The sequence below is a fragment of the Lygodium microphyllum genome, chromosome 4 (genome assembly GCF_053477565.2).
Source record: "Lygodium microphyllum isolate KBCC chromosome 4, Lygodium_microphyllum_v1.1.10, whole genome shotgun sequence".
NCBI lineage: Eukaryota > Viridiplantae > Streptophyta > Polypodiopsida > Schizaeales > Lygodiaceae > Lygodium > Lygodium microphyllum.
Genome location: NC_141138.1, coordinates 26,929,893 through 26,950,240, shown reverse-complemented (window position 1 = coordinate 26,950,240; position 20,348 = coordinate 26,929,893). Strand labels below are relative to the sequence as shown.

The window sequence follows — 20,348 nt, the reverse complement described above, 5'->3', positions numbered from 1 at the left end:
ATAGACCACGAATGATGGGGAGATTTGCTAACATTTGGAAGTGAAGAGAGACTTGGATCACATGCAAGAGAGCTGAGGTTCATCTAAGCTCATGTAGAGAAGAGGGTTTCCTCTAACGAAGGTATTACTCAGCAGAAGCAGAGAGAAAATATGTGATACGAGCACCTCAAGTCATTGCTCAAGTGCCATCATTACACTTTGGCTCGGTGAGGACGACTTGTAACCCAAACTAGTTACACTACTTGATTGGACTTCCATCTCCCACAGTGTTCTTGCTAGCACAGAGATATAACATAGACAAGCTTTTCATGACTCTTTAGCAGCCGGTGGTCCTCAAAAGCATCAAATATGCATATGACATACATTGCGACTATCACATAGAATTTGCTGCAATAAGTGACATTTAACGAAATTCCCTCATGAATTTGCTGCAACGAGTAACATTTGACGAAATTCCCTCCTGGTTATTGATCATCCTCTCTCCTCCTGTCATGGTATTGCCCAGCAAGTATATAGGAAAAACAAGTGAAACATCTTTTAAGCCCGACATTTGAGCAGTTGAGATGTGTCCATAAGAAAGAAGACACATTGAGGTTCACAACCAACACAGATGTTGAGGGATGTTATCGACCTACATAGAGAGGTACCATGGAGACCTGTTGCTTGAAGGTGTCCTAGATTCAAGAAAGACAGGTATTCCACACCCCACCCAGGATGAACATAACATCAAACCACGTACGTCTTCAGGAACCAACAGCCAGTGCATTCTGTTTGTTGGCAAACATTGGACGTGTGCCTAGTCGCAACTCTTTCATTTGTACTCAAGATGAAAGCTTTATAGACGAATATAGAGGATACTAGGTTATTAGGCTGTTGGATGCTGTACACAGTAGTACCTGGCTTTTCAAATACAAGACGTTTGAGGTGTTAAAGGTACCTCCATGTGGAAGCTTGAATGGCGTTTCTCCTGCTGACATAAACACAGACTTTAAAGGGACATCACCAGGCATGTCTCCTGGTTCAGGGAATGAGAACTCCATCAATGATATCAACAATGTTCTCAAATAAACAAGAAACTAACTCAGATCTATTTGAGACAGGCAGGCAGAAGGGTGTGCAGTTTTAAATTTTAAAATCATTGGAGAGCACATCAGCTCCCTGCAAACTGCTGCATTCTCAGTTACAACTACAGGAACATCAAAGGCTCCAAAAAAGATCATTGTACTACCTTTGTCCAACAGCATGCAACTTGTTCACTTTGGCCAAGTCTTCCATACAGCTCAACAGTTTAAGATGATTAATATACTTCGTCATTGGTGCATGTACTCATTAATTTGTATAAGAGTATACATGATGTTTCTCAGTTCTACAGATTGCTTGATATTACAGACTTTGGAAGACTGGGATATAGTTTATATCCTGGACAGGTATATTTGCATGATTCTAGACTGTCGCAGTAATGCAATTTATTTTATTTTTCACTTTCATTCTTGCAGGTCAGAAAATTGTAGCACAAAATTTTTTATTCAGCGAACTTTAATCTAGCGTTATTTGTCAATCGAGTTTCTCAAGGATTTATCCTGAAAAGTTTTTTTTTTTTTTTGCAAATAAAGTGTGGCTAATTATATTACTTCAGAAAAACCTGAATACAAGGAAGTGCTCATGCTCAACAGAGTAGCTGGAGCTGATGCCGAGTCACAGATATATCAAGTATACAAGCCTCTCAAGGCGGTCTAGGGGGGATGGGAGCAAGAAGTCATGGAGGGGGGGGTGTATCGCCATCTAGGGCTGCCTGCCTGCATCACGAAAAACAGGTCCTAGCTGCCCCAAGTGCGCATGAAATGAGAACAGAGTTCATGCCGGGCTTGAGACTCGCCCTGCATCTGGTCCCAACGGCCGCAGAGGGAGTGGATGATGGAGGTCCAAAGCTCTGCTATAGTCGCATGTACTGAAAGTCTCTCCCCGTCAAAAACCTCATGACACCGCACCTTCCAAATATGCCATCCAATAAGACTCCTCTCCTCTGTGACGAGGGATGGGATGTGATCCCAGACCTGCTGTCTACATCGTTGTCCTCTAGCTAAAGCTATCTCTTGCTTGAAAAGGCGCCTGTAGTAGTCGGTGGCAATCTCCATCACCTCGTCTGGGCTAAAACGAGTCCTCCCATACTAATCCCGAAGACTGCATATCTACTCTCCTAAGGTGCGGGGCTGATGCACCTGGAAAAATTCCCGCACATTGTGTCTCCTTTCCGTGCCCAGAAGGCTGTTGAGGTATGGAATGAGAACTCCGAGCACCTATCCTCTAGGCCGGCAATGGCTGCTCGTGCGCGCACTGCATGGAGAATGGGATTCCCTAGTGCCTCCTGTAGTACTCTCTACTTGGCTGCTAGGTCCCACCGGAGTGCTCTCTCCTCCTCCCAGCTCTGTTGTCTGGCCTGTATGGCTACGTCCTGGCAGATGCTACTCAACTCGGCTAGGACCTCTACAACTTCCTTTGTGATCCGGTCCTTCCTGCCCCACTCCCTAGACCAAATCTGCTCAATTTGTCTCTTCACCTCCTCCCTCCTATAAATCGAGTGAGGGATCTGACAGGATCATGTTCCTAGGGTAGATGCTGGGGAGTCAAGTGTCGAGAACCGGGCAACAAAGTGGTGCCCAATTGCCCAAACTAGCCTCCGCAAGAGCATCCCCACTCTCCTACATAGAATCTGTCCAGTCGCTCCAGTAGGACTCCACCTAGCCGCCTGTATTCCCAAGAGAAGTCCAGCAACCTCTCCCTCCTATGGAAAGCTGGGTCTCTCCAAGCATCACGTGCTCCTACTCCTAATAGGAAGACCTCCCATGCCTCTTGCTCCTCCCCAACCATGCCCTAGTAGTTTCTGCCTCTACTCTTTGGTTCTTAAAAGGCCTCCAGGTTGTTGAAGTCTCCTCCAACAATGCAGGAGTCCACCTCTGGGAGTCCTGCTTCGATCTCCACCTAGAACCTGTTGTGTGCCCTAACCTCAGTAGAGGCATAGACATTGAGGACTCCATGGCACGAGTCCCCAATATCCAATCTGATCCATAGAACCCTCCCTACCACTATCGTCCTGTGGTCTCGTACACAAGTGGTGAGGCTCAGGCCAATAGAGGTGCATACGCCTCCACTCCTACCGTGGGCACCGATGGTGTACTCCCAGTAGATGTGTGAATTGCCCGACAGTACCTTCCCTATCCGGTGGGCCTAGGTGGGAGTGAGCTTGTGCTCCTATAGAGGTAAGATGTCGATCCGTCCGGCGAGGGCAGGCTACAGCTCTTGCCGAACAATCAACTTCCTGGAACCACGTGCTCCACAATAGTGGAGGCTATTCACATTCCAAGATGCAAAATGTAAACTCATAGGGAAACCTATGATTGACTGAACAAGCATCTGTTCGGTGTGGAAGTTGCCGACGAGGAAGAGGAGCTATGAGGCATGCGGATAATATTCGCTGCCGGCCTGGACGGTGAACTCCATTTCCCCATGGTAGCCCTCGGGCAAACCATGGGGGTGATGGATGCGCCCAGCAGTACCACCAGGACATCAATCAACCAAGCTAAGAGGCGAGACTCTATACACTGGTGGAAGAGAGCTGGCTGCGCCAAGGGCCACTCGATCACATCCATCGGAGCTCTCCACTGCGGAGGGGCTCGAAAGATAATGCTCAAACGTGGGACCTCCGCCCCAGCCCACCAGTTAATGTCCATCATGCAACCTGGCAACTGCCGGGAGAAAAGTACTAGTCCACCTTCTCCCATCCACTAGGAGATGTGGTCTGCCACCTAGCTCTTCACCACCTCCTCTATCTGTGTCATCGTCTAGTCTCTTGTATGTGAGGTCTGAAAGAAGAAGGCATAGTTCGGTCCATCCGGTGGTGCTAGAAGATGGACCTTTCTACTCCGACTTGCGTACCGCGAAGATTCCCACCTCTAGAGGTACTGGGAACTCTCCGCGCTCCGCAACTCTCAAGTAAGACCACAGCCCACTGCAAAAAAATTCCTATGGTAGCAGTTGCGCCTGTCTCAGGAAAGTGTGACGGGCAGTGTGAACGGATGAGCTGGTGGTTGTGTGGGGGGAGGGAGGGGGGCTCGATTGCCGATGAGTGGAGGATGTTGGCGTATGAGACTCCTCCCCGTCTATGTGGGGGGGGGGGGGGGGGGGGGGGGGGGGGGGTGTAACATGTACCGGATGGAGATCAGAGGGGTGGTCAAATGCACAAGGCGGGTGTGGGGGTTTTGGGGAGGAGGGGGGGGAGGGGGGGGTGCCAGTCGCTCTGGAGGGGGGGGAGTTGTGGGCCTGTGGTCCTACCAAGTGGGGCAAGGAGGAGGGGGCCGTGTGGAGTTCTACCAGGGGGGCGACGCTCACCCTCCAGCACCTTGCTACCATGGCTGTGTCTGAGGAGCTGACTGCAGCCTCCCCTGCCGTCTCCCTCTCTGTCGTCTCTAGACCCATGTAAAGCTATCCGCAGCCACCTGTGGGCCTGTCGGCAATGCTGCCTTGGCACCGAAACACGTGCACTCTATTGCCTGATACCCAAAGTCATGGCAACGTAGGCACTGCCCTTTGCCTAGTCACAATAACCTACTGCCTGAAAGAGTGACCGTCTGCCTCGATCTCTAGAAACTGTGGTATATTCTTTGTCTCCTTCACTGCCCCCCGTACCTTTGGGACTCCCACGGTTGTCACTGTATCCGCAAAAGAGGCGGGAAGAACAGTACCGAAGATTCATCCAAAGTCTTCCTCTAATCGGCGATACTGTATCGCCAATCCGGGGAAGATGAGGGTGACCGGGTGTCTAAGGAACCTATTGTGGAGCGTGAATGCCTCCACTGTACCAAGGAACCATGTAGATGACCCCCTTTGTGGAAGCATAGGGTGAACTCACCAGTAGCTTACGGGCTGCATCTGCCGAGGTGAGTCGTACCATGAAGATCCCTTGACCCATTAGGACCGCCTCCGCGATCTGCGTTGTGCCGATGCGCAGCGTGGAATGAAGCCAGTTCCGAAGCTAGGCCTTGGAAGGGGAGTGTCCAACTACCTGACCAAATATCATTGTTTCTTTAAGCTCAAACTTGGCTAAGAGCTATTCCTCAAAGAGGACAGCGCGCAAGGTGTTTGACAAGGGGGCACTCGCAGAATGCGCCGGCATCTGACCAGAGGTTTCCATTGCACATCCCTGCTGAGAACCTACCTATCACGCTGCTGTGCTAATGGAGGGGGAAGTTGTTGCATGGGGAGGGAGCGACTGGAGGGGGGAGGAAGGGAGCCAATGGCCCCGCGGGGGGGGGGGGGGGCGGGGGGGGGGGGGGGGCGGGGGGGGGGGGGGGGGGGCAGCATTCGTGATGTGACGGTAGGAGCTCGTTTCTGATAGGACCCTTTTATCCTGAAAAGTTAGGTGGGTGGGACCATTAATTACCCTGTGCTGCTCCATTATCTAATTCTTCACTACATCCTACCAATTAATACTCATAGTAAAGCTAACAATGTCTCAGGAAAAAGCTTCCTCGGGACTGAAAAATCATATTATCATGGCTGATCAAGAACAAGATATATGTGCAGAACAAAGAACTGATAATAAATTTGCTACCACCTATACCAGTTTCTACACTGCCTTTAACACCAGTCCATATGCAGAGCTTTGTGTAATGCAACACATCTATATGGTTGTGAAGGGACAAGAATCTTCAAGACAAAAACTTCCATGAACCTGACTATTAGTGCACCCGACGTATTCCAAGAAACATGTAAGATGCATGATATAATGATAGATTGAAAGCTCCAGTTTCCTGTTTATATTTGTGGCAGAATGGTCTAGAGTCAATGTTTTGACTCATATAGAAAAAGTCAAGCCCATTAACCGCAACTAATTTCAGTATAAGAGCTGATTTATGTCATGTCTGAGTTTGCCATAGAACTGTATTTGTTTTTAGGCAAGTTCAAATAGCAATAAAACCCCATATGCAGTGATGAATGGTCCAAATATATGCACATTGACTCCATGCCAAACTGACAGTCGTAGTTCTCAACATCTATGTTCTCTAGCTTGAAAGTTCTGATTAAATCTCACTAAGAAATAGTTTTATTGGTAATATTATGATCTATCAAGGACTATTAGGTGAGTAACATCTACATGCACGACATCAGAGGAGAGTAGGAAGATATAAACATGGAATATAACCCTCGACCTCTGTATAATCAGAGATGTGGCCAAAGCCACAGCAGCACAGCGCCTGGTCTCTTTATAGAAGCACCTGGAGAAGCAGTGTCCTAATGTACAACATCCTCATATCATAGCGAGTAACCCGACAGCAGCTAGGTACCCCATAGTATATATGAATATCTGACAAGGTGACTAAAGCAAGACTACCAGCATGGTAACTACAAGCCAGCTGCCAAGTATGCATGGAAATGGTGGATCCGTTGCTAAAATTCCACACATATGAAGCTGTTTGTTCAAAGAAACAAAGGAAGTCATAGGCAAAGGTAGTGGAGCCCCTGAATTCGGGCAAGGAGACTAATGGAGAGGTATGAAAACCGTCAGACTTGAACACCTTAAAAGTAGAAACATTTGGAAATGTTCACCTAACCAAAAAAGGTTCATTGGAAGGAGCTTGCCAACAAGACGTTTAGAAAGATTTGGTGCTTTTCCATAAGATATAAATGCTATGCCTTTCCTAAGCATCACTAACAAAGGAGAAACTGTGAACAGTATCAATGCTTGCTTTTATCCCATGTTGGTTTACTTCTGTAGGCCAAAGAAATCTTCTACTTTGGATACTATATTAAGTATTTAAAAATTGTTAATACAGAATGTTACCACACTGCATCATCACTTCATAAGTCTCACCTTGAGGGAAGGCACAGCTCCTTTTGACTGCTCTGTAAGTCTATGAACTTCAGGTAATCATCAAAACAGCCATCTATGGATCTCCAAGCTCTGAAAGGGGCTTCTTTTGAAACTCATTGCGCAACTGTCCACAAGCAGCATTAGCATCCAGACCACGAGTTTGACGGATACTGGCAGTCAGCCCACGATCATTCAAAATTTTCTCAAAAGCCATCAACTGCAAATAAGCAGTAACTTGAATTAATGACACTTCACAAGAAAGTGATCATATCAAAGGAACACCAGAAGAATTTTTAATCATGTACAACAAATCATTTGAAAGCAGTAAGCTTACAAATTCCAACTGGAAAATTTTACTGAACTCTATTGATAACTCTTGAAAGATGTGTTTAACATCACACAGGTAACACATGGCTTTTCAATTATCCAATTCTTTGTAAGTATTAAGCGATCAATTAACAAGCTGCACCCGGGATCATGCAAAACATCCTGCATGCCATCAGATACTTTAATCAACATATTAACAAGCTCTTCACTCCCCCTGCCCTTCCCTCGTTCCCGACCTCGCATGAACACCCTGATTATCTCTCTGGATACAGATATGAGAACCATGTCATTTTCATGAAGTAGGATGGGGATCAAGACTCTAGCAAGAGGGCCCACATGCCTCCTAGGCAATCATTGAAGCCAATATCTCATCAATATAAGGGCAAACTAAAGTGGGTGAAAGAGAGCACCCGTTCTCCACATCAATAGTAATCCAGATATGCATAGGACTCCAAAGCATTGAAAGGCCAGGCTCTAGGAACAACTTCAAAGGCCCTGCAAAAAATTAGCCTGCCTTATGTCTAGCTCTTACCTTCTTATTACAATAGGCCAAAGAGTGAGAAACTGATCTAGTCTAGAGTGGTTTCTTCTGAATCTCAACTAGCCTATGGTACGGTATACTTGTGTATCTGACAAGTGAGTCTCATATCCAGACCTGAGCTGTACAATTTGGCCAATGTCGAGATAATCTTGAAGGTGTTGAGATTTAAGCTCTTTTGCTCAGTGGTGAGTGATAGCGCTGTTGGACTAGGAGGTGGGAATCCCTTCAATATAGCTCGTTAAGTAACAAGGCCACATGATTGTAGCTTGTAATATGTCACATGCATGTCAGAGATGTTCAGCTATCAGCCTCTCACGATCTTGCAACCTACTATACAGGAACTCGCTCATCTTTGTGATGATCATCCCTGGACAAAGAAGCTAACAGTTGCTAGGATTGCGTGCTTGTGGCTGAGGTATCAGTCGCTGGGTCTGGACATGGTATGAAGGACATTATAATTGATCAAGGGAAGACCAAGGTCTTGCCAATAAATTATCTTGTTCCCTCCTAAACAGTAATTTTGATATAAGGGATATAGATTGGGAGCAGTAACGTCAGAATTATGATTGTGGGTCACCTTTACTGGACCAAGATCTAATGTGACACCAGCAGCATGCACTCAATACACTTAGATGCAGCTTGGCCTCACTCAAGAGACATTGCTTTTGAGATCACCTCTACAACCCTCCCCCCCCCCCCCCCCCCAAAAAAAAAAAGATTGTTTAGCGTCATAAGTGACAAGGGACGGTGATCACAACAAGGACGGCCAAGAATAGGGGACAGCAGATGGGGGACCAGGACTTAAAACATTCAGAAGATACTTAAAATTTTACCGAAGTGTTTACCTTAACTTTGAAATTCAGAATCCCACATGACGATGGGGCTGGCAATGGTGAGAGTACTTGGCACTGGCTGCAGACAGGTAAGAAGTTGTGGGGTTGGCTGAGGACATAAGTTCGGCTGAGGACAGTTGTGGGGGTTGGCTGTGGACAGAAATTTGCACTGTCAATCAGTATGATACCTTTTCCATGCAACACCTTAATACTTGCATATGTAGTTTGCCATGCTGCAGGTCAGACACATCGGACAGGTCATATCAGTCGTCCATGCAAGTCAGAGACATTGGACAGCCCTGCCACAAACTGCCATCACATTCCCATCATAAACAGCCTGAGCCATCACATGGCATGTCCCATCCCCATCAACTTGTGACACCTGCAAAAGCGACACATTCTGGTATGGAGTCGTCACAGGGATGGCATCCTGGTATCCCGAGGGTCCGTTCCCTACATTACTTGTAACTATGACCTTTATGCAATATCTTATGTTCAGGGTCAATTTATTAAAAAAAGATTCAAACAAAGAGACCCCTAATGTAGCTGGTAGGGGTTGCGATAGATAAAAAATACTTTTAATGCCACTTAATCAATCACAGACAGAACTCAATAACAATAGTAACAAAGAGGATCGGAAAATCCCAGACACTAATGTGGATCATGGGAAGGGCAAACCCTTCTGAAAAAAGGAGACAACCATCTCATCTCATGTGTCTCAATTAGGCTGGGCAGCTCTCAACCAAGTTTATCAAGAGTGCAAAAAAGTGAATACGGGGGATCTCATGATGATAGTCCCTTAAGCTCGCTCAAATGTTGAGGACTATCCTTAAGTTTGTTCAACGGTTTAAATGTATTCTTGTTTTTTGTCTTGAAAAGGTTTGATTTTAGGTTAGGGGGACAAGAAAGGCTTTACACCCTCCGGAATTCAGAACGGCACTCATTCCTCTTTGAAGACAGCCATTTCAGGCTGACCTTGTAGGAGCTTTCTAGGGGCTATCTTAAGCATCTTCAGCAGCTGTATTTCTTTGGGCCTATATTTAATATATAGGCTCTTACAGGAGAAAATTGTTCTGTTGGTTGTAGAGCTGGGTAACCTTCAACAGATCAAACAAACCCAATGATAATCTTCAACAAGCTGACTGACAATAAAGGTACAAGGAAACAAGCAAGCAGAACGAAATGTGATGTGTCAAGAGGCAATCTCCTCGAACATATCGGGGAAGCGTCCTTTGATTAAATTTGTGAGACGTGTGAAACCTAGTCCATGAGTGGCAATGCATCTGAACATTGAGAAAGGCCAACATACATCGTGCTCCTGTACAGACATGGGACATATCTCCCCAGCAGATCAGGGTGATACATACCGACAACTTGGATGGTCTTCGAAACTGAGAATCTGAAACAGGGTTGTACGGTATCAAATTGATATGATACCCAAGCTTCCAACGATCCAACAGGTCGGCAAGCTCCATCGCATGCTCCTCTCCATCATTCACGCCAGCTTAAGCAGAAAGCAGATTGCAACATCCTATCAATATCAAATTCAAGCAAGCAACATACACACAAAACAGCATCAAAACTTACCCAATAATGTATATTCAAATGAAACCCTTCTTTTTGTTGTTAGGAAATAGTTTTTACAATCTGCTAACAATGCTTCCAAGGGGTAAGCTTTGGCACTTGGTACAATTTTTTCACGGAGCTGCTGATTTGGTGCATGCAAACTGGAGAAAGCAGATTAAAGGATGGTTAGTCTCAGCTTCTGAATCAGAAACAACTTGATCTTGAGGCATAATAATAGTTTATCAACAATGGAATAACTAAGACCAAAAACCGAAAATAAAGCCCGGCACTCCAGAGCTCATGTCAAATGAGGAGTATGTCTCACATGCCAGGTATTCTAGATCCAGATTCTTTCTAACCTGATAGCCAATGTTGACTGAAGCTTGTGTGTCGCAAGTTTCGCAATTGTATTTGGAACACCAACAGTGGATATAGTTATCATCCTTTGGCCAATACCTATATCCTGTTGAAAAGCCAAATCACAAACTTTCTTGCTATCAATTTTTATCACACAAATATTAACATCATGGCAGCATTAAGCTGATTCCAATGCATGTAAACAGCTCATTTGTAAGAAGAAAGCTGATTTCGATGCATATATGCAGCTCATTTGTAAGAATAATAAAGATCATTCCTCTAAAACTTCTATAAAGAAGTACAAAATGTAACAGAAAGCTGGATTACAGTTTCAATGTGTGTGTATGGGGGTGGACAGCTAATAATGGTGAGGCATGTGTGATGTTACTCCAAAAGGACTGTAACATGCATGCTATGCATCTCAGTGCCTTTAAAAACTGACAAAAACCAGAAAAACTTCATATATGAAATAGAGAAACAAGCAAGACATGGTGCTAAGTCAAAATGTCGGTTTCATATCGTAACTTTTTAACAGTTATGTTAGGCCATGAACACAGGAAAATCAGATAAGAAAATGTATCTGACCACAAATTAAGACTTGCTTTAGTTATCAGACTATAATATAAGTTTTTAGATTTGATTTCATGGAGAGCTGCTCCTTATTTTTGTTGGGTACCAGAGGTTAAGCAGATAGCTATGGACAATGAGGCTGGACACAGAGAGAGAGAGAGAGAGAGAGAGAGAGAGAGAGAGAGAGAGAGGCAAAGGATACTTCCGTTCAGATGGCTGAACCCATGACATGAAGCAATAAAGCAAACAGGACGGTCTTACCTCAGAAATGGCAATGCCCAGTCCTGTGCATGCTTAGGGGCTCAAAGTTGGGCCTGATGCAGAGGTACATGTGCATGGCCTAGAGGCCTGAATGGCACAAATGATAGTACATGAGCAGGGGCCCACAACCCAAGTATGGCTTTCACACTCAACTCTAAGGCCACGAGAACTAGTTACAAACCCCCATGAAATATATAACTCCTTGGAATTTGAAAAGAAACAAAATATTAAAAAAGTAAATATAATTGTGGATTCACAATCGTATTAGAGTACCCAACACTGTTTTAAAAAGAAAAACATGATTTAAAAGGCATAGTCATACTCATGTTTATCATTGTCAAGGGATAATGACTCAACAATGACTACCATGGCTTTTATATGGTTGGTGTGGGCTCTGTTAGCCTGCCTATTTTAGTGCGCATCTCTTTTGTTTTAGGCACTTTTCCTATGTTTGTCAGCCGGTATTCACCCCCAGCCAGTGCCTACCTGCTGCCTCTGGACTGCCCAGGATGCCACTTGTTTTTGGACAGATTTTTCTATGTAATCAGACTGTATTTATTGCAACCCCAGGTTATTTTTCAGCAGGACGGCCTGATTTGGAGGCATTCAGCTATTAATAGTTGACCACTCCTCACTTTGGCACTCATAACACATCAAACATCTCTTCACCATCATGCATAGACAGCTTTAAGCCTGGCTCCATAGGAGTACACATAGGTTTGCAATTTTGCATATTAAACCTATGTAACAGCTTATCCACATACTGTGACTGTGACATGATGATACCATGCTGATTTTGGGTGAACTAAATCCCCAAATAATAGTGTAGATAGCCCCTATCTGACATAGCAAATATATGTTTTTATTCAGCCTTGAAATCTGCAATTTTTGCTTATGAAGGTCTAGAGAGCAACATGTCATCTACATAAAGAATGATAATCAAGGAGTCCTCCCCTTCATTCTTAATGTATAGAGTGGGAGCAATTGGACCGTTTTTGAACCCTTTGCTGGCCAAATATGCATCAATTTTTGAGTACCATGCACAAGGAAATCGTTTGAGACCATGCAAATCCCCATTCAAGAATGTTGTCTTAATGTCCAACTGATGTACCTTCCAACCATAATTTGCAGCCATAACAATTACACATCTCACCGTACTCATAAGGGATGTAGAAGCAAAAGTCTCTTCATAATCTATGCCCTTCTTCTGTGCATAGCCTTTTGCTACCAACCATGCTTTGTACCTATCAATGGTACCATCAACCTTGCGTTTGAGTTTAAAAACCCATTTTGTGCCAATGGCCTTCTTGCCAAGTGATAAATCCACAAGATCCCATGTAGAGTTAGTGGCAATAGAGTCTAACTCATCATCCATGGCCTGCATCCAATGTAAATCTTGCTGAGCTTCATCCAAGCAAGTAGACTCATCATCATCATCCAACAGTGAGCTCATAAATACATGCTCATCACAGTCATCTACTTCTGTAAAATCAACCAAATGGGCTCCCCTTGCATCATGTGTTGCATGTCTAGCAACCCTCCTAGTGCGTTAAGCTAAAGGAGTATCCATTTTACTGTTGAATCGTGCACCCACTAAGGCAATAAAGACGATCACCTTGCTTGAAGCTTGGCATGGTAAGAAACCCAAGGTTGACTACTTTCGGGTGTTTGGTTACATAGCCTATACACATATTTCGAAATAGCTTCGTGGGAAGCTTGATGACAAGGTTGTAAAATGAATATTTACTAGCTACAGTTCGGAAAGTAAGGGCTATCGCTGGTATGACCCATGCGCACAAAAAAAAAAATTGTCAGTAGGGATGTCATATCTGTTGAAAATGTTGCATTTCCACATGATTAGTTTCAAATGCTAGCCACCCATGATATTGGTGATGTCGTTGAGAGTCTCTTGCCACTTTCTTTGGAGTCTGTGCTTGTTGTAAACTGTTGGATAGACATAATACATCAAGTCATTGCTACACCATATGCGTCTGAATAGCAGGGTATTGATTTGCCACATGTAGAGGAAGATGCAGTACAGCATGAAGGGGCTGCTGTAAATGCAACAAAAACAGTCCCAAGATGGCTGTTACAAACTCTCTAGATCTTCATCATTCCATTCATCAGAGTTTCTTCTCTCTTCTCTTCTCTTCTCCATGTTTGCCGAGTTCACTCCGTGTTCCTCCTCGCAAACCCTAAAGTCTCGCTGGTACGTCATCTTTTGACATGGTATCAGAGCTGGTTCTGCTCAAATAGTGGCAAAGATCCTCCACTCCAGTGAAGGCGAAGACCGGTGGCGGGTTCCGCATCCACTTCTCTTCTTCTTCCGCTGCATCAAAATCTCGTTTTTGAAGGTTTCAGGTGTTTTCAGCTTGCTGCCCACATCCCTTTCGCAGAGGACATCGTAGTCTCAGCTTTCCCTTGCTGTCATCTACAGTCTGGCGCCTGTTTCCAACCAACCACCCGCAGTTTGCAACTGTTTACAGCAGAACGACTGTTGCTGATCACTCTCCATTCAAAAAACAATCTCGTTTTTACAGATTTCAGATATTTCAACTTGCTACCCACACCCCAAGCACGGAGGACATTGCGGTCGAAGCTGGACATTGCTGTCTACAACAGTTTGGCGCTTGTTTCCAACCTATCACACACTGTTCAGAGCTGATTTCAGCATATTGACTGTTGCTGCTGTTTTTCCTTGCGTTTTTAGTCTTTCTCTCTCCTGCAGGCTATCCTGCCTGCGTTTTTAGTATTTCTCTCTCCTCACCTGTGTTTTTCTACTGGTTGCAACCTCTTACTGCTGGTCGCATCCTCCTCCCACTGGCAGCTTACTTCTAGCCCTTCCACTACCCTCCCACCCCTTGAGGCAAACATTGTGGTTCGTACTTCACACTGCCCTCACACCCTTTAAGGCGGACATTGCGGTTCGTGGTTCATGGTGGCTGACCTCTTCCTTCTTCAGCAAGGCACACTGGTATCCATAGCTTTTTTACCAACAAATGACCACACTACTAGGTGCTCCTACTATGGCATCACCGGACATACCACCAATGCTTGCTGACTTCGACCCTTGCTCCCCACCCCCCCCGGAGTATATGCGTCTTCCACCAGACACTCCTTGTGCCACCTCTCCTTTCTGGGCCACAAAGATTGTTCTGCATCAGCTATCAGAGTACTATGCTCAAGGCAATAAGACGCATCCGATGCGCACTAAGGCACTAAGCCCTTTCGAGCACATGGAGGATCAATTGGTGCTACAACCTCCTGGAGATTGTCACAATGCAAGCAGCAGTCTTCTCCCACTTATTTTCAGGTACTTTGGCTTCCACGACCTACGGATCTACAGTCCGCTCCATCGAGAGACAGTGATTGTTTGATACTGTCTCCTCGTCAGTCCGCTCCTTCGAGAGACAATGGCTGCTCAACTCCTTCCTCTTCTTCAGCTACCCAGTCTGCTCCACACCGAGAGACAACGACTATTGCCCACCTCTTGCTTATTCTGAGCACCACCCTTCCCCACCCTCGACTACTCAGGTTCGAGAGGCTACCTCTGGGAGCTCTTCGGCACCCCAGATACCTTCTTTGGCACGACTGGCGGTACTTCCTTCATCATCAAACATTTTGAAGTCCGTGATCTATGAGTTTTTGGATTCCCTATCTACTTTAGAGGGGGATTCAGAGGGGGATGTTATTTCTTTGCCCTCAAAGGAGGCATCTACTTCTTCTTCGACTTCAGCGGGGGCCCGTCCACCTCCCACCTCAGAGAAGGAACCTACTCCACATGAAGTTCTTCACCTATCCTCTACTTTCTTCGGGTGGTTATCTTCGACCAATCATCTCTTCTACTAATACCCAGGATCTTCAGGTACCACCTAGATCGGAACCTCGGAGATTCAGCCGCGACTTGGTGACGAGGCCTTCGTATTCCTTCCAGCATGGATGCACAGAGCTAGTGGCTTCTCTCCCAAGGTTGTATTTCGATTTCTCCAGTTCACTCTGTCTATTGGTCTTTACTGTAGGTTCCCTTTCGGTGGAAATCTTGGATCTTAGGGATCCTCTACATCTTCGTCCTCCTTTTCTTCTTGCCTTCGTCCCTTGGTCAGCATGGAGCCACCTCCCAAGATCGAGTACGCGTATCTCCTTATGGTTCTCGGCACCACACAAAGTCCGATATTCCTCCTCTGCATTGCATGATTTCATCATCTATGTACTCTTGGGCAAGTGAACAATTTCCCCACGAGGGACACTGTCCAAGTGGCACCTGCTGCATGAGCATTCTTCAGTATGTAGCATTGCATCTCCATCTCACTCTTCTCTTGTTCCCCTTTTTGGGCCTGAGAGGGGGTATTGAGAAACCCTTCACCCACAGTTTGCGTTTTTGCATTTCTGAGTTTTGCGTTTAGGGTTTGCAGCCCCAAAAAGGGGCGCCATCCTAGACTAACTATGCCTATTTATAGACCACTCTCTCATTCATTTCTTACAGCTGATTCATTCAATCCGCCACCTCTTCTCTCCAGCCTCTCCATTACCCTCACATTCCTTCAGGAGGACATTGCCGTTCGTGGTTCGTGGCTGTCTTCGTCATCTTCCTTGTGCTACGGCACCCTTGTTCCCTTATATCACATTCACTCCATGATTTAGATCTTCATCATTCCATTCATCAGAGTTTCTTCTCTCTTCTTTTCTCTTCTCCATGTTTGCCGAGTTCACTCTGTGTTTCTCCCCGCAAACCCTACTGTCTCGCTGGTACGTCATCTTTTGATAGCTCATGTTTTTCTAAAGTATCATCACAATCCTTTAGAAAAAGTATATCCAACATACGATCGTTCCAAAGATCAAAACCATTGCCATCGAATTTACGAATCTCAAAGAGATTCTTTGTGTTAGATGTAGATGCACTGCCAGCCATCTTCAATAATACACAACTGCAACAAGGGGCTGAATGCTTTCAGCCAATAGCAAGGTTGTTGAATTGTAACAGCAAGTACACACTCTTGTACTTCCAAGATGTCCAAGAAGCAGATGTTTAGCTGCAATTTCAGTCTCAAGTAGTGATTATAGCATATTCATGAATCAAATCTGATACATTTGCATCAAAGGCATCTCCCACTTCAGCAATACATCACCATAATACCCAAATGCAATGACCTAAGTCCCATATTTACCATTGTTTCACTGCATAGTGAGTATTCAGCAATACATATACCAAGAGAAGCTGCCCTTTTTCAACATTTTGAAGCATCCAAAGCTCAAAAAACTCCCACTCAGCAGTGAATCTACTGCAAATTTCACTATCCAGTCTCAAATCGACTCAAAATACATCACCAATGTGAAAAGCCCCAAAAATTTTGCAATGAATCTACTCCAATTGCATCAATACATCTTCCCAAGCATCAAGTACGGATAAATGTTGAAGAAATTTCACGAATTCTGCAAAAGCCCCAATTTTCGAGGTCCAAGAGTGCACAAATTTCCAAGAAATTGGCTCAAGCAAGTGAAAATTTCACTTGAATCGGAAAATCCCCAAAATTTTCGAGACTCGTGCACTCAATGTCTGCAATTTATGGGTCAGGAATCACTGAAACATGTGGCCGGCACCAAAACTGGGAAAAGCCCCAAATTTTGCACAAATTTGTGCTTTGTGCTTGCTCATGTGAACACTCGAGAGAGCAGAGAATAAAACGAAGTGAAAATTTTCTGAATTTTTAAAGAAAATGGGCCGCTGACCAGCCCGTTGACGGACGTCAATCCGTGCAGCATGCAACCCCCACGTCGTGTCACCCCAGTCACCCATCACGCCCAACTCCTATGGCCTGCGTGCTGGTCGTCGCGAGCTCTGTTAAACTTCTGCGTGCTCCCATCAGCCGTCTGACTTGTCGCTAGCTTGTCCGGCTTTCCCACCTGTTGACTGCGCATGTTACCTGCTCCCCGCAACCCACCAATCTATTGCAAGTGCAGCAAGCATTATCACAGATGCCGCCTGTTGATCCCAATGATGACGACTGCAATGTCTGCAGTGACTGCTGGCTTGCGCCGTCATGCTCTGATACCAGTTTGTAGAGTAGAAGTGGAAGCAAAGAGAGAGAGCAGGCACAATAGTCCAGGTGCTCAATAGTACTGAATTGAACAGTCTTGAACCGTGAGATAGTGTGAGAGTGAGTCGACACATAGGTACACTTACACCCGCTAGGATGAGTTCACGTGTGTGAAGTAATATATACACGAGAGAGCGTAAAGGGTCTTTACACCCAACACTAATGGTACATGTGGTTTTTCCTCATCGACTAATCCCCCCCCTTCCTTCTAGGTTACTCCTTGGCACCCTTTCTTTGTCTACAACTCCTCCCCCTCCGTCCTCTTCTTCCTCACCTTCTCCCCTTCCACCCTTGACGGCTCCTTCATCTACTACCTCAGCCTCAAGTGTTCCACATCTTCCCTATCTTCTTAGGTTTCCTCTAGAGGGATTGAGCCATCACACAGAAAGCCTTCTTCATCGCATGAGGAGGATTTATCTTTCCTTAGTTTGGGGTTGGGGGGGGAGATGAAGGGATCGTCCCTTTCACAAATAGGTGCTTTATAGATACCGGATGGCCTCTTGGTCTCCTTCACAGTGCACTGAACCTATCATCATTCCTTAGTAGTATCAAAGGCTCATTCATGATTCAAGGATTATTCAATTCCCTGAGGTGCCTCTTGGTCCCCGTAGATGAGCCAGGCTACATGCCCAACAGGATAGTTCAATTTGTGTGAACTATACCCTTATGCCACAGATACTTCACGACCATGAGCGTACTATAGTTGATGAGGCTCTTGCACACAAGGTTTGGCATGGTGCTATGCAAGCTGAGCTCAATTCTATTAAGCGGATTCCTCGTCCAAAGAAGCAAAAGGTGATTGGTGTGAAGTAAATCTATAAGACCAAGTAACCTGCTGATGGGACCTTGAACAAGAATAAAGCATGGCTTGTTGCCAAGGGGTTCTCTCAGCCAACAAGTTTGGATTACTTTGAGACTTTCACACTGATAGCTCGGATGCCCACTATTCAAGCTATCTTGGCTTTAGCCGCTCATCACCATTGGCCAGTTTATCGAATGGATGTGAAGTCAGCCTTTCTTAATGACGTCTTGGAGGAGGAGATTTTTGTCTCATAGCCTCCTGGTTTTCTTGTATAGATGGAGGACCGTGTTTACAGGTTGCGGAAGGCTCTCTATGTCCTAAAGCAAGCTCCTTAAGCTTGGTACTGGAAGATTGATCGCTTCTTCTTACAGAGTGGCTTCCATCATTCCAATCATGACCTTGATCTTTATTATAAAGTTGAGTGTGACAGGTATATGTAGGTCATCTTGCATGTTGATGACCTCATTATCACAGGGAGTTGACTCATAGGAGGTTGATCTGACTCGAGATATTGCGAAAGGAGTTTGACATGATAGATCTTGGGATCCTCCATTTTTTCCTTGGTTTGGAGATTTATCTAATGGCACAGGGCATCTTTATTTCCTAGCCCATGTACATCTCTGAGTTACTTGAAGAGTTTGGTACGGCCACGTGTCGGCCTATTTCTTGCCCCATGGACAACGAGTCCAAGCTATTAGCAGCAAATGATTTCCTTCCAAATGCTACCCGCTACAGGTGCCTTGTTAGCTCCTTAATCTAGTTGATTCACACTTGGCGGGACATCTCTTTTGTGGTGGCTTTGCTGTCTTCTTTTATGAAGACTCCTACTTAGGCTCACTAGAGAGCGCCACTTGTGCTATCTACACGAGACTCGATCCTACGAGATCATCTATGGAGAGGAGGCCACTCTTTCTAAATAGAGTGACTCTAATTGGATAGGTGATGTGGATTCGAGACAGTCCATTATAGGTTTTGCTTTCTCCCTTGGTTCACGAGCTATCTCGTGGAACAATAAGAAGCAGCCTACAGTGGTGCTTTCTTCTATAAAGGCAAAGTACCACGCTCTTTGCTCAACTACTATGGAGGCAATGTGGCTCCATCGGATGTTGGCAGAGATTGGTTTTCCCCAAATAGGATCCACTCAGCTATGCATGGACAACTAGAATGCCCTAGGTCTCACTAGGAGCCCTATGTGTCATGCCCACACGAAGCACATTGAGGTTCAGTGCCATTATGTTTGAGAGCGGATCGTGGATTTCGAGTTATCGGTGGTTTACTGTCCCACGAAGTACGACGTAGCGGATCTCTCCAAGCACCCTTTGCCCAAGGCTTCCACACCTCATCACATGAGATTGTTGGGTCTTCAGACACTCCCAGGACCTGAGAGAGGGATGTTAGCCTACCTATTTTAGGGTTGTCAATTTGTCATCTCTTGGTTGTGAGCTCTTGTCAGAGTTTGACAGAGACACGGGAACATGGCATTTTAGTGTGCATTTCTTCCGTTTTAGGCATTTTTCCTATGTTTGTCAGTCCGTGCGTATTCACCCCCTGTCAATGCCTACTTGTTGCCTAGGATGCCACGTCATAGATTTAGAGGCCATTTTGAAAGGTCAGCAAAATTTGGAGGCATTCAGCTATTTATAGCTGACCACTCCTCACTTTGGCACTCATCTTTTGCAAGCTTCTTCTCCAATTCCGGCATTCTCCATCTCCAGTGCTGCTGCTCCCATCATCATTCTCAGACTGATCCGGTGCCCTCACTGATGCCTCGGGCTGCGTGCAGGGACTGATCAGTCCACGCTGTTGTATTCAGCATTCATTTTCAGTCAGTGCAGATTTTTTCCTTCCTTCTTCCTGCTGTCTCTTTCTCTCTCTGTGTTCTTGTCCTTCCGTTGTGCACTCTCATAGGCTCATCATCATTCAAGTTGATGTATGAAGCAGTGGCAACAAGGTCTGCATGTTCTTTCTCTTGTTGTCTCCTTTTTTGCTTAAAACATTGGTTAATTACGTGAGCAATTCTTCTGCAATAGCTACATTTTGGACCTTGGTGGCTTGTTCTTAACTCTAATGTAAAATGCCCATATGAGCATTTCCATGTCTTTACCTTGTTGTTCCTCATCCAGAAGAA

At 45.3% G+C, this 20,348-nt stretch overlaps 1 protein-coding gene across 2 annotated transcripts in view; it reads right to left on the bottom strand.

Annotated features, from left to right (window-relative positions):
- Positions 1-509: 509 nt before the first annotated feature.
- The window catches only part of LOC148036896 (Radical SAM superfamily protein), a 78,520-nt gene continuing 58,681 nt past the window's right edge, over positions 510-20,348 (bottom strand). The window contains exons 7-11 of one of the 2 annotated variants that reach the window (XM_087675817.1): positions 10,495-10,598; positions 10,157-10,296; positions 9,937-10,073; positions 6,869-7,085; positions 510-1,015 (exon numbers count right to left, since the gene is read on the bottom strand). In XM_087675817.1, coding sequence (XP_087531943.1) covers positions 6,942-7,085; positions 9,937-10,073; positions 10,157-10,296; positions 10,495-10,598 — 525 coding nt within the window. In that variant the 3' untranslated portion in view covers positions 510-1,015; positions 6,869-6,941. The remainder of the gene's footprint in view (positions 1,016-6,868; positions 7,086-9,936; positions 10,074-10,156; positions 10,297-10,494; positions 10,599-20,348) is intronic. The other variant, XM_087675818.1, reaches the window with a different exon arrangement.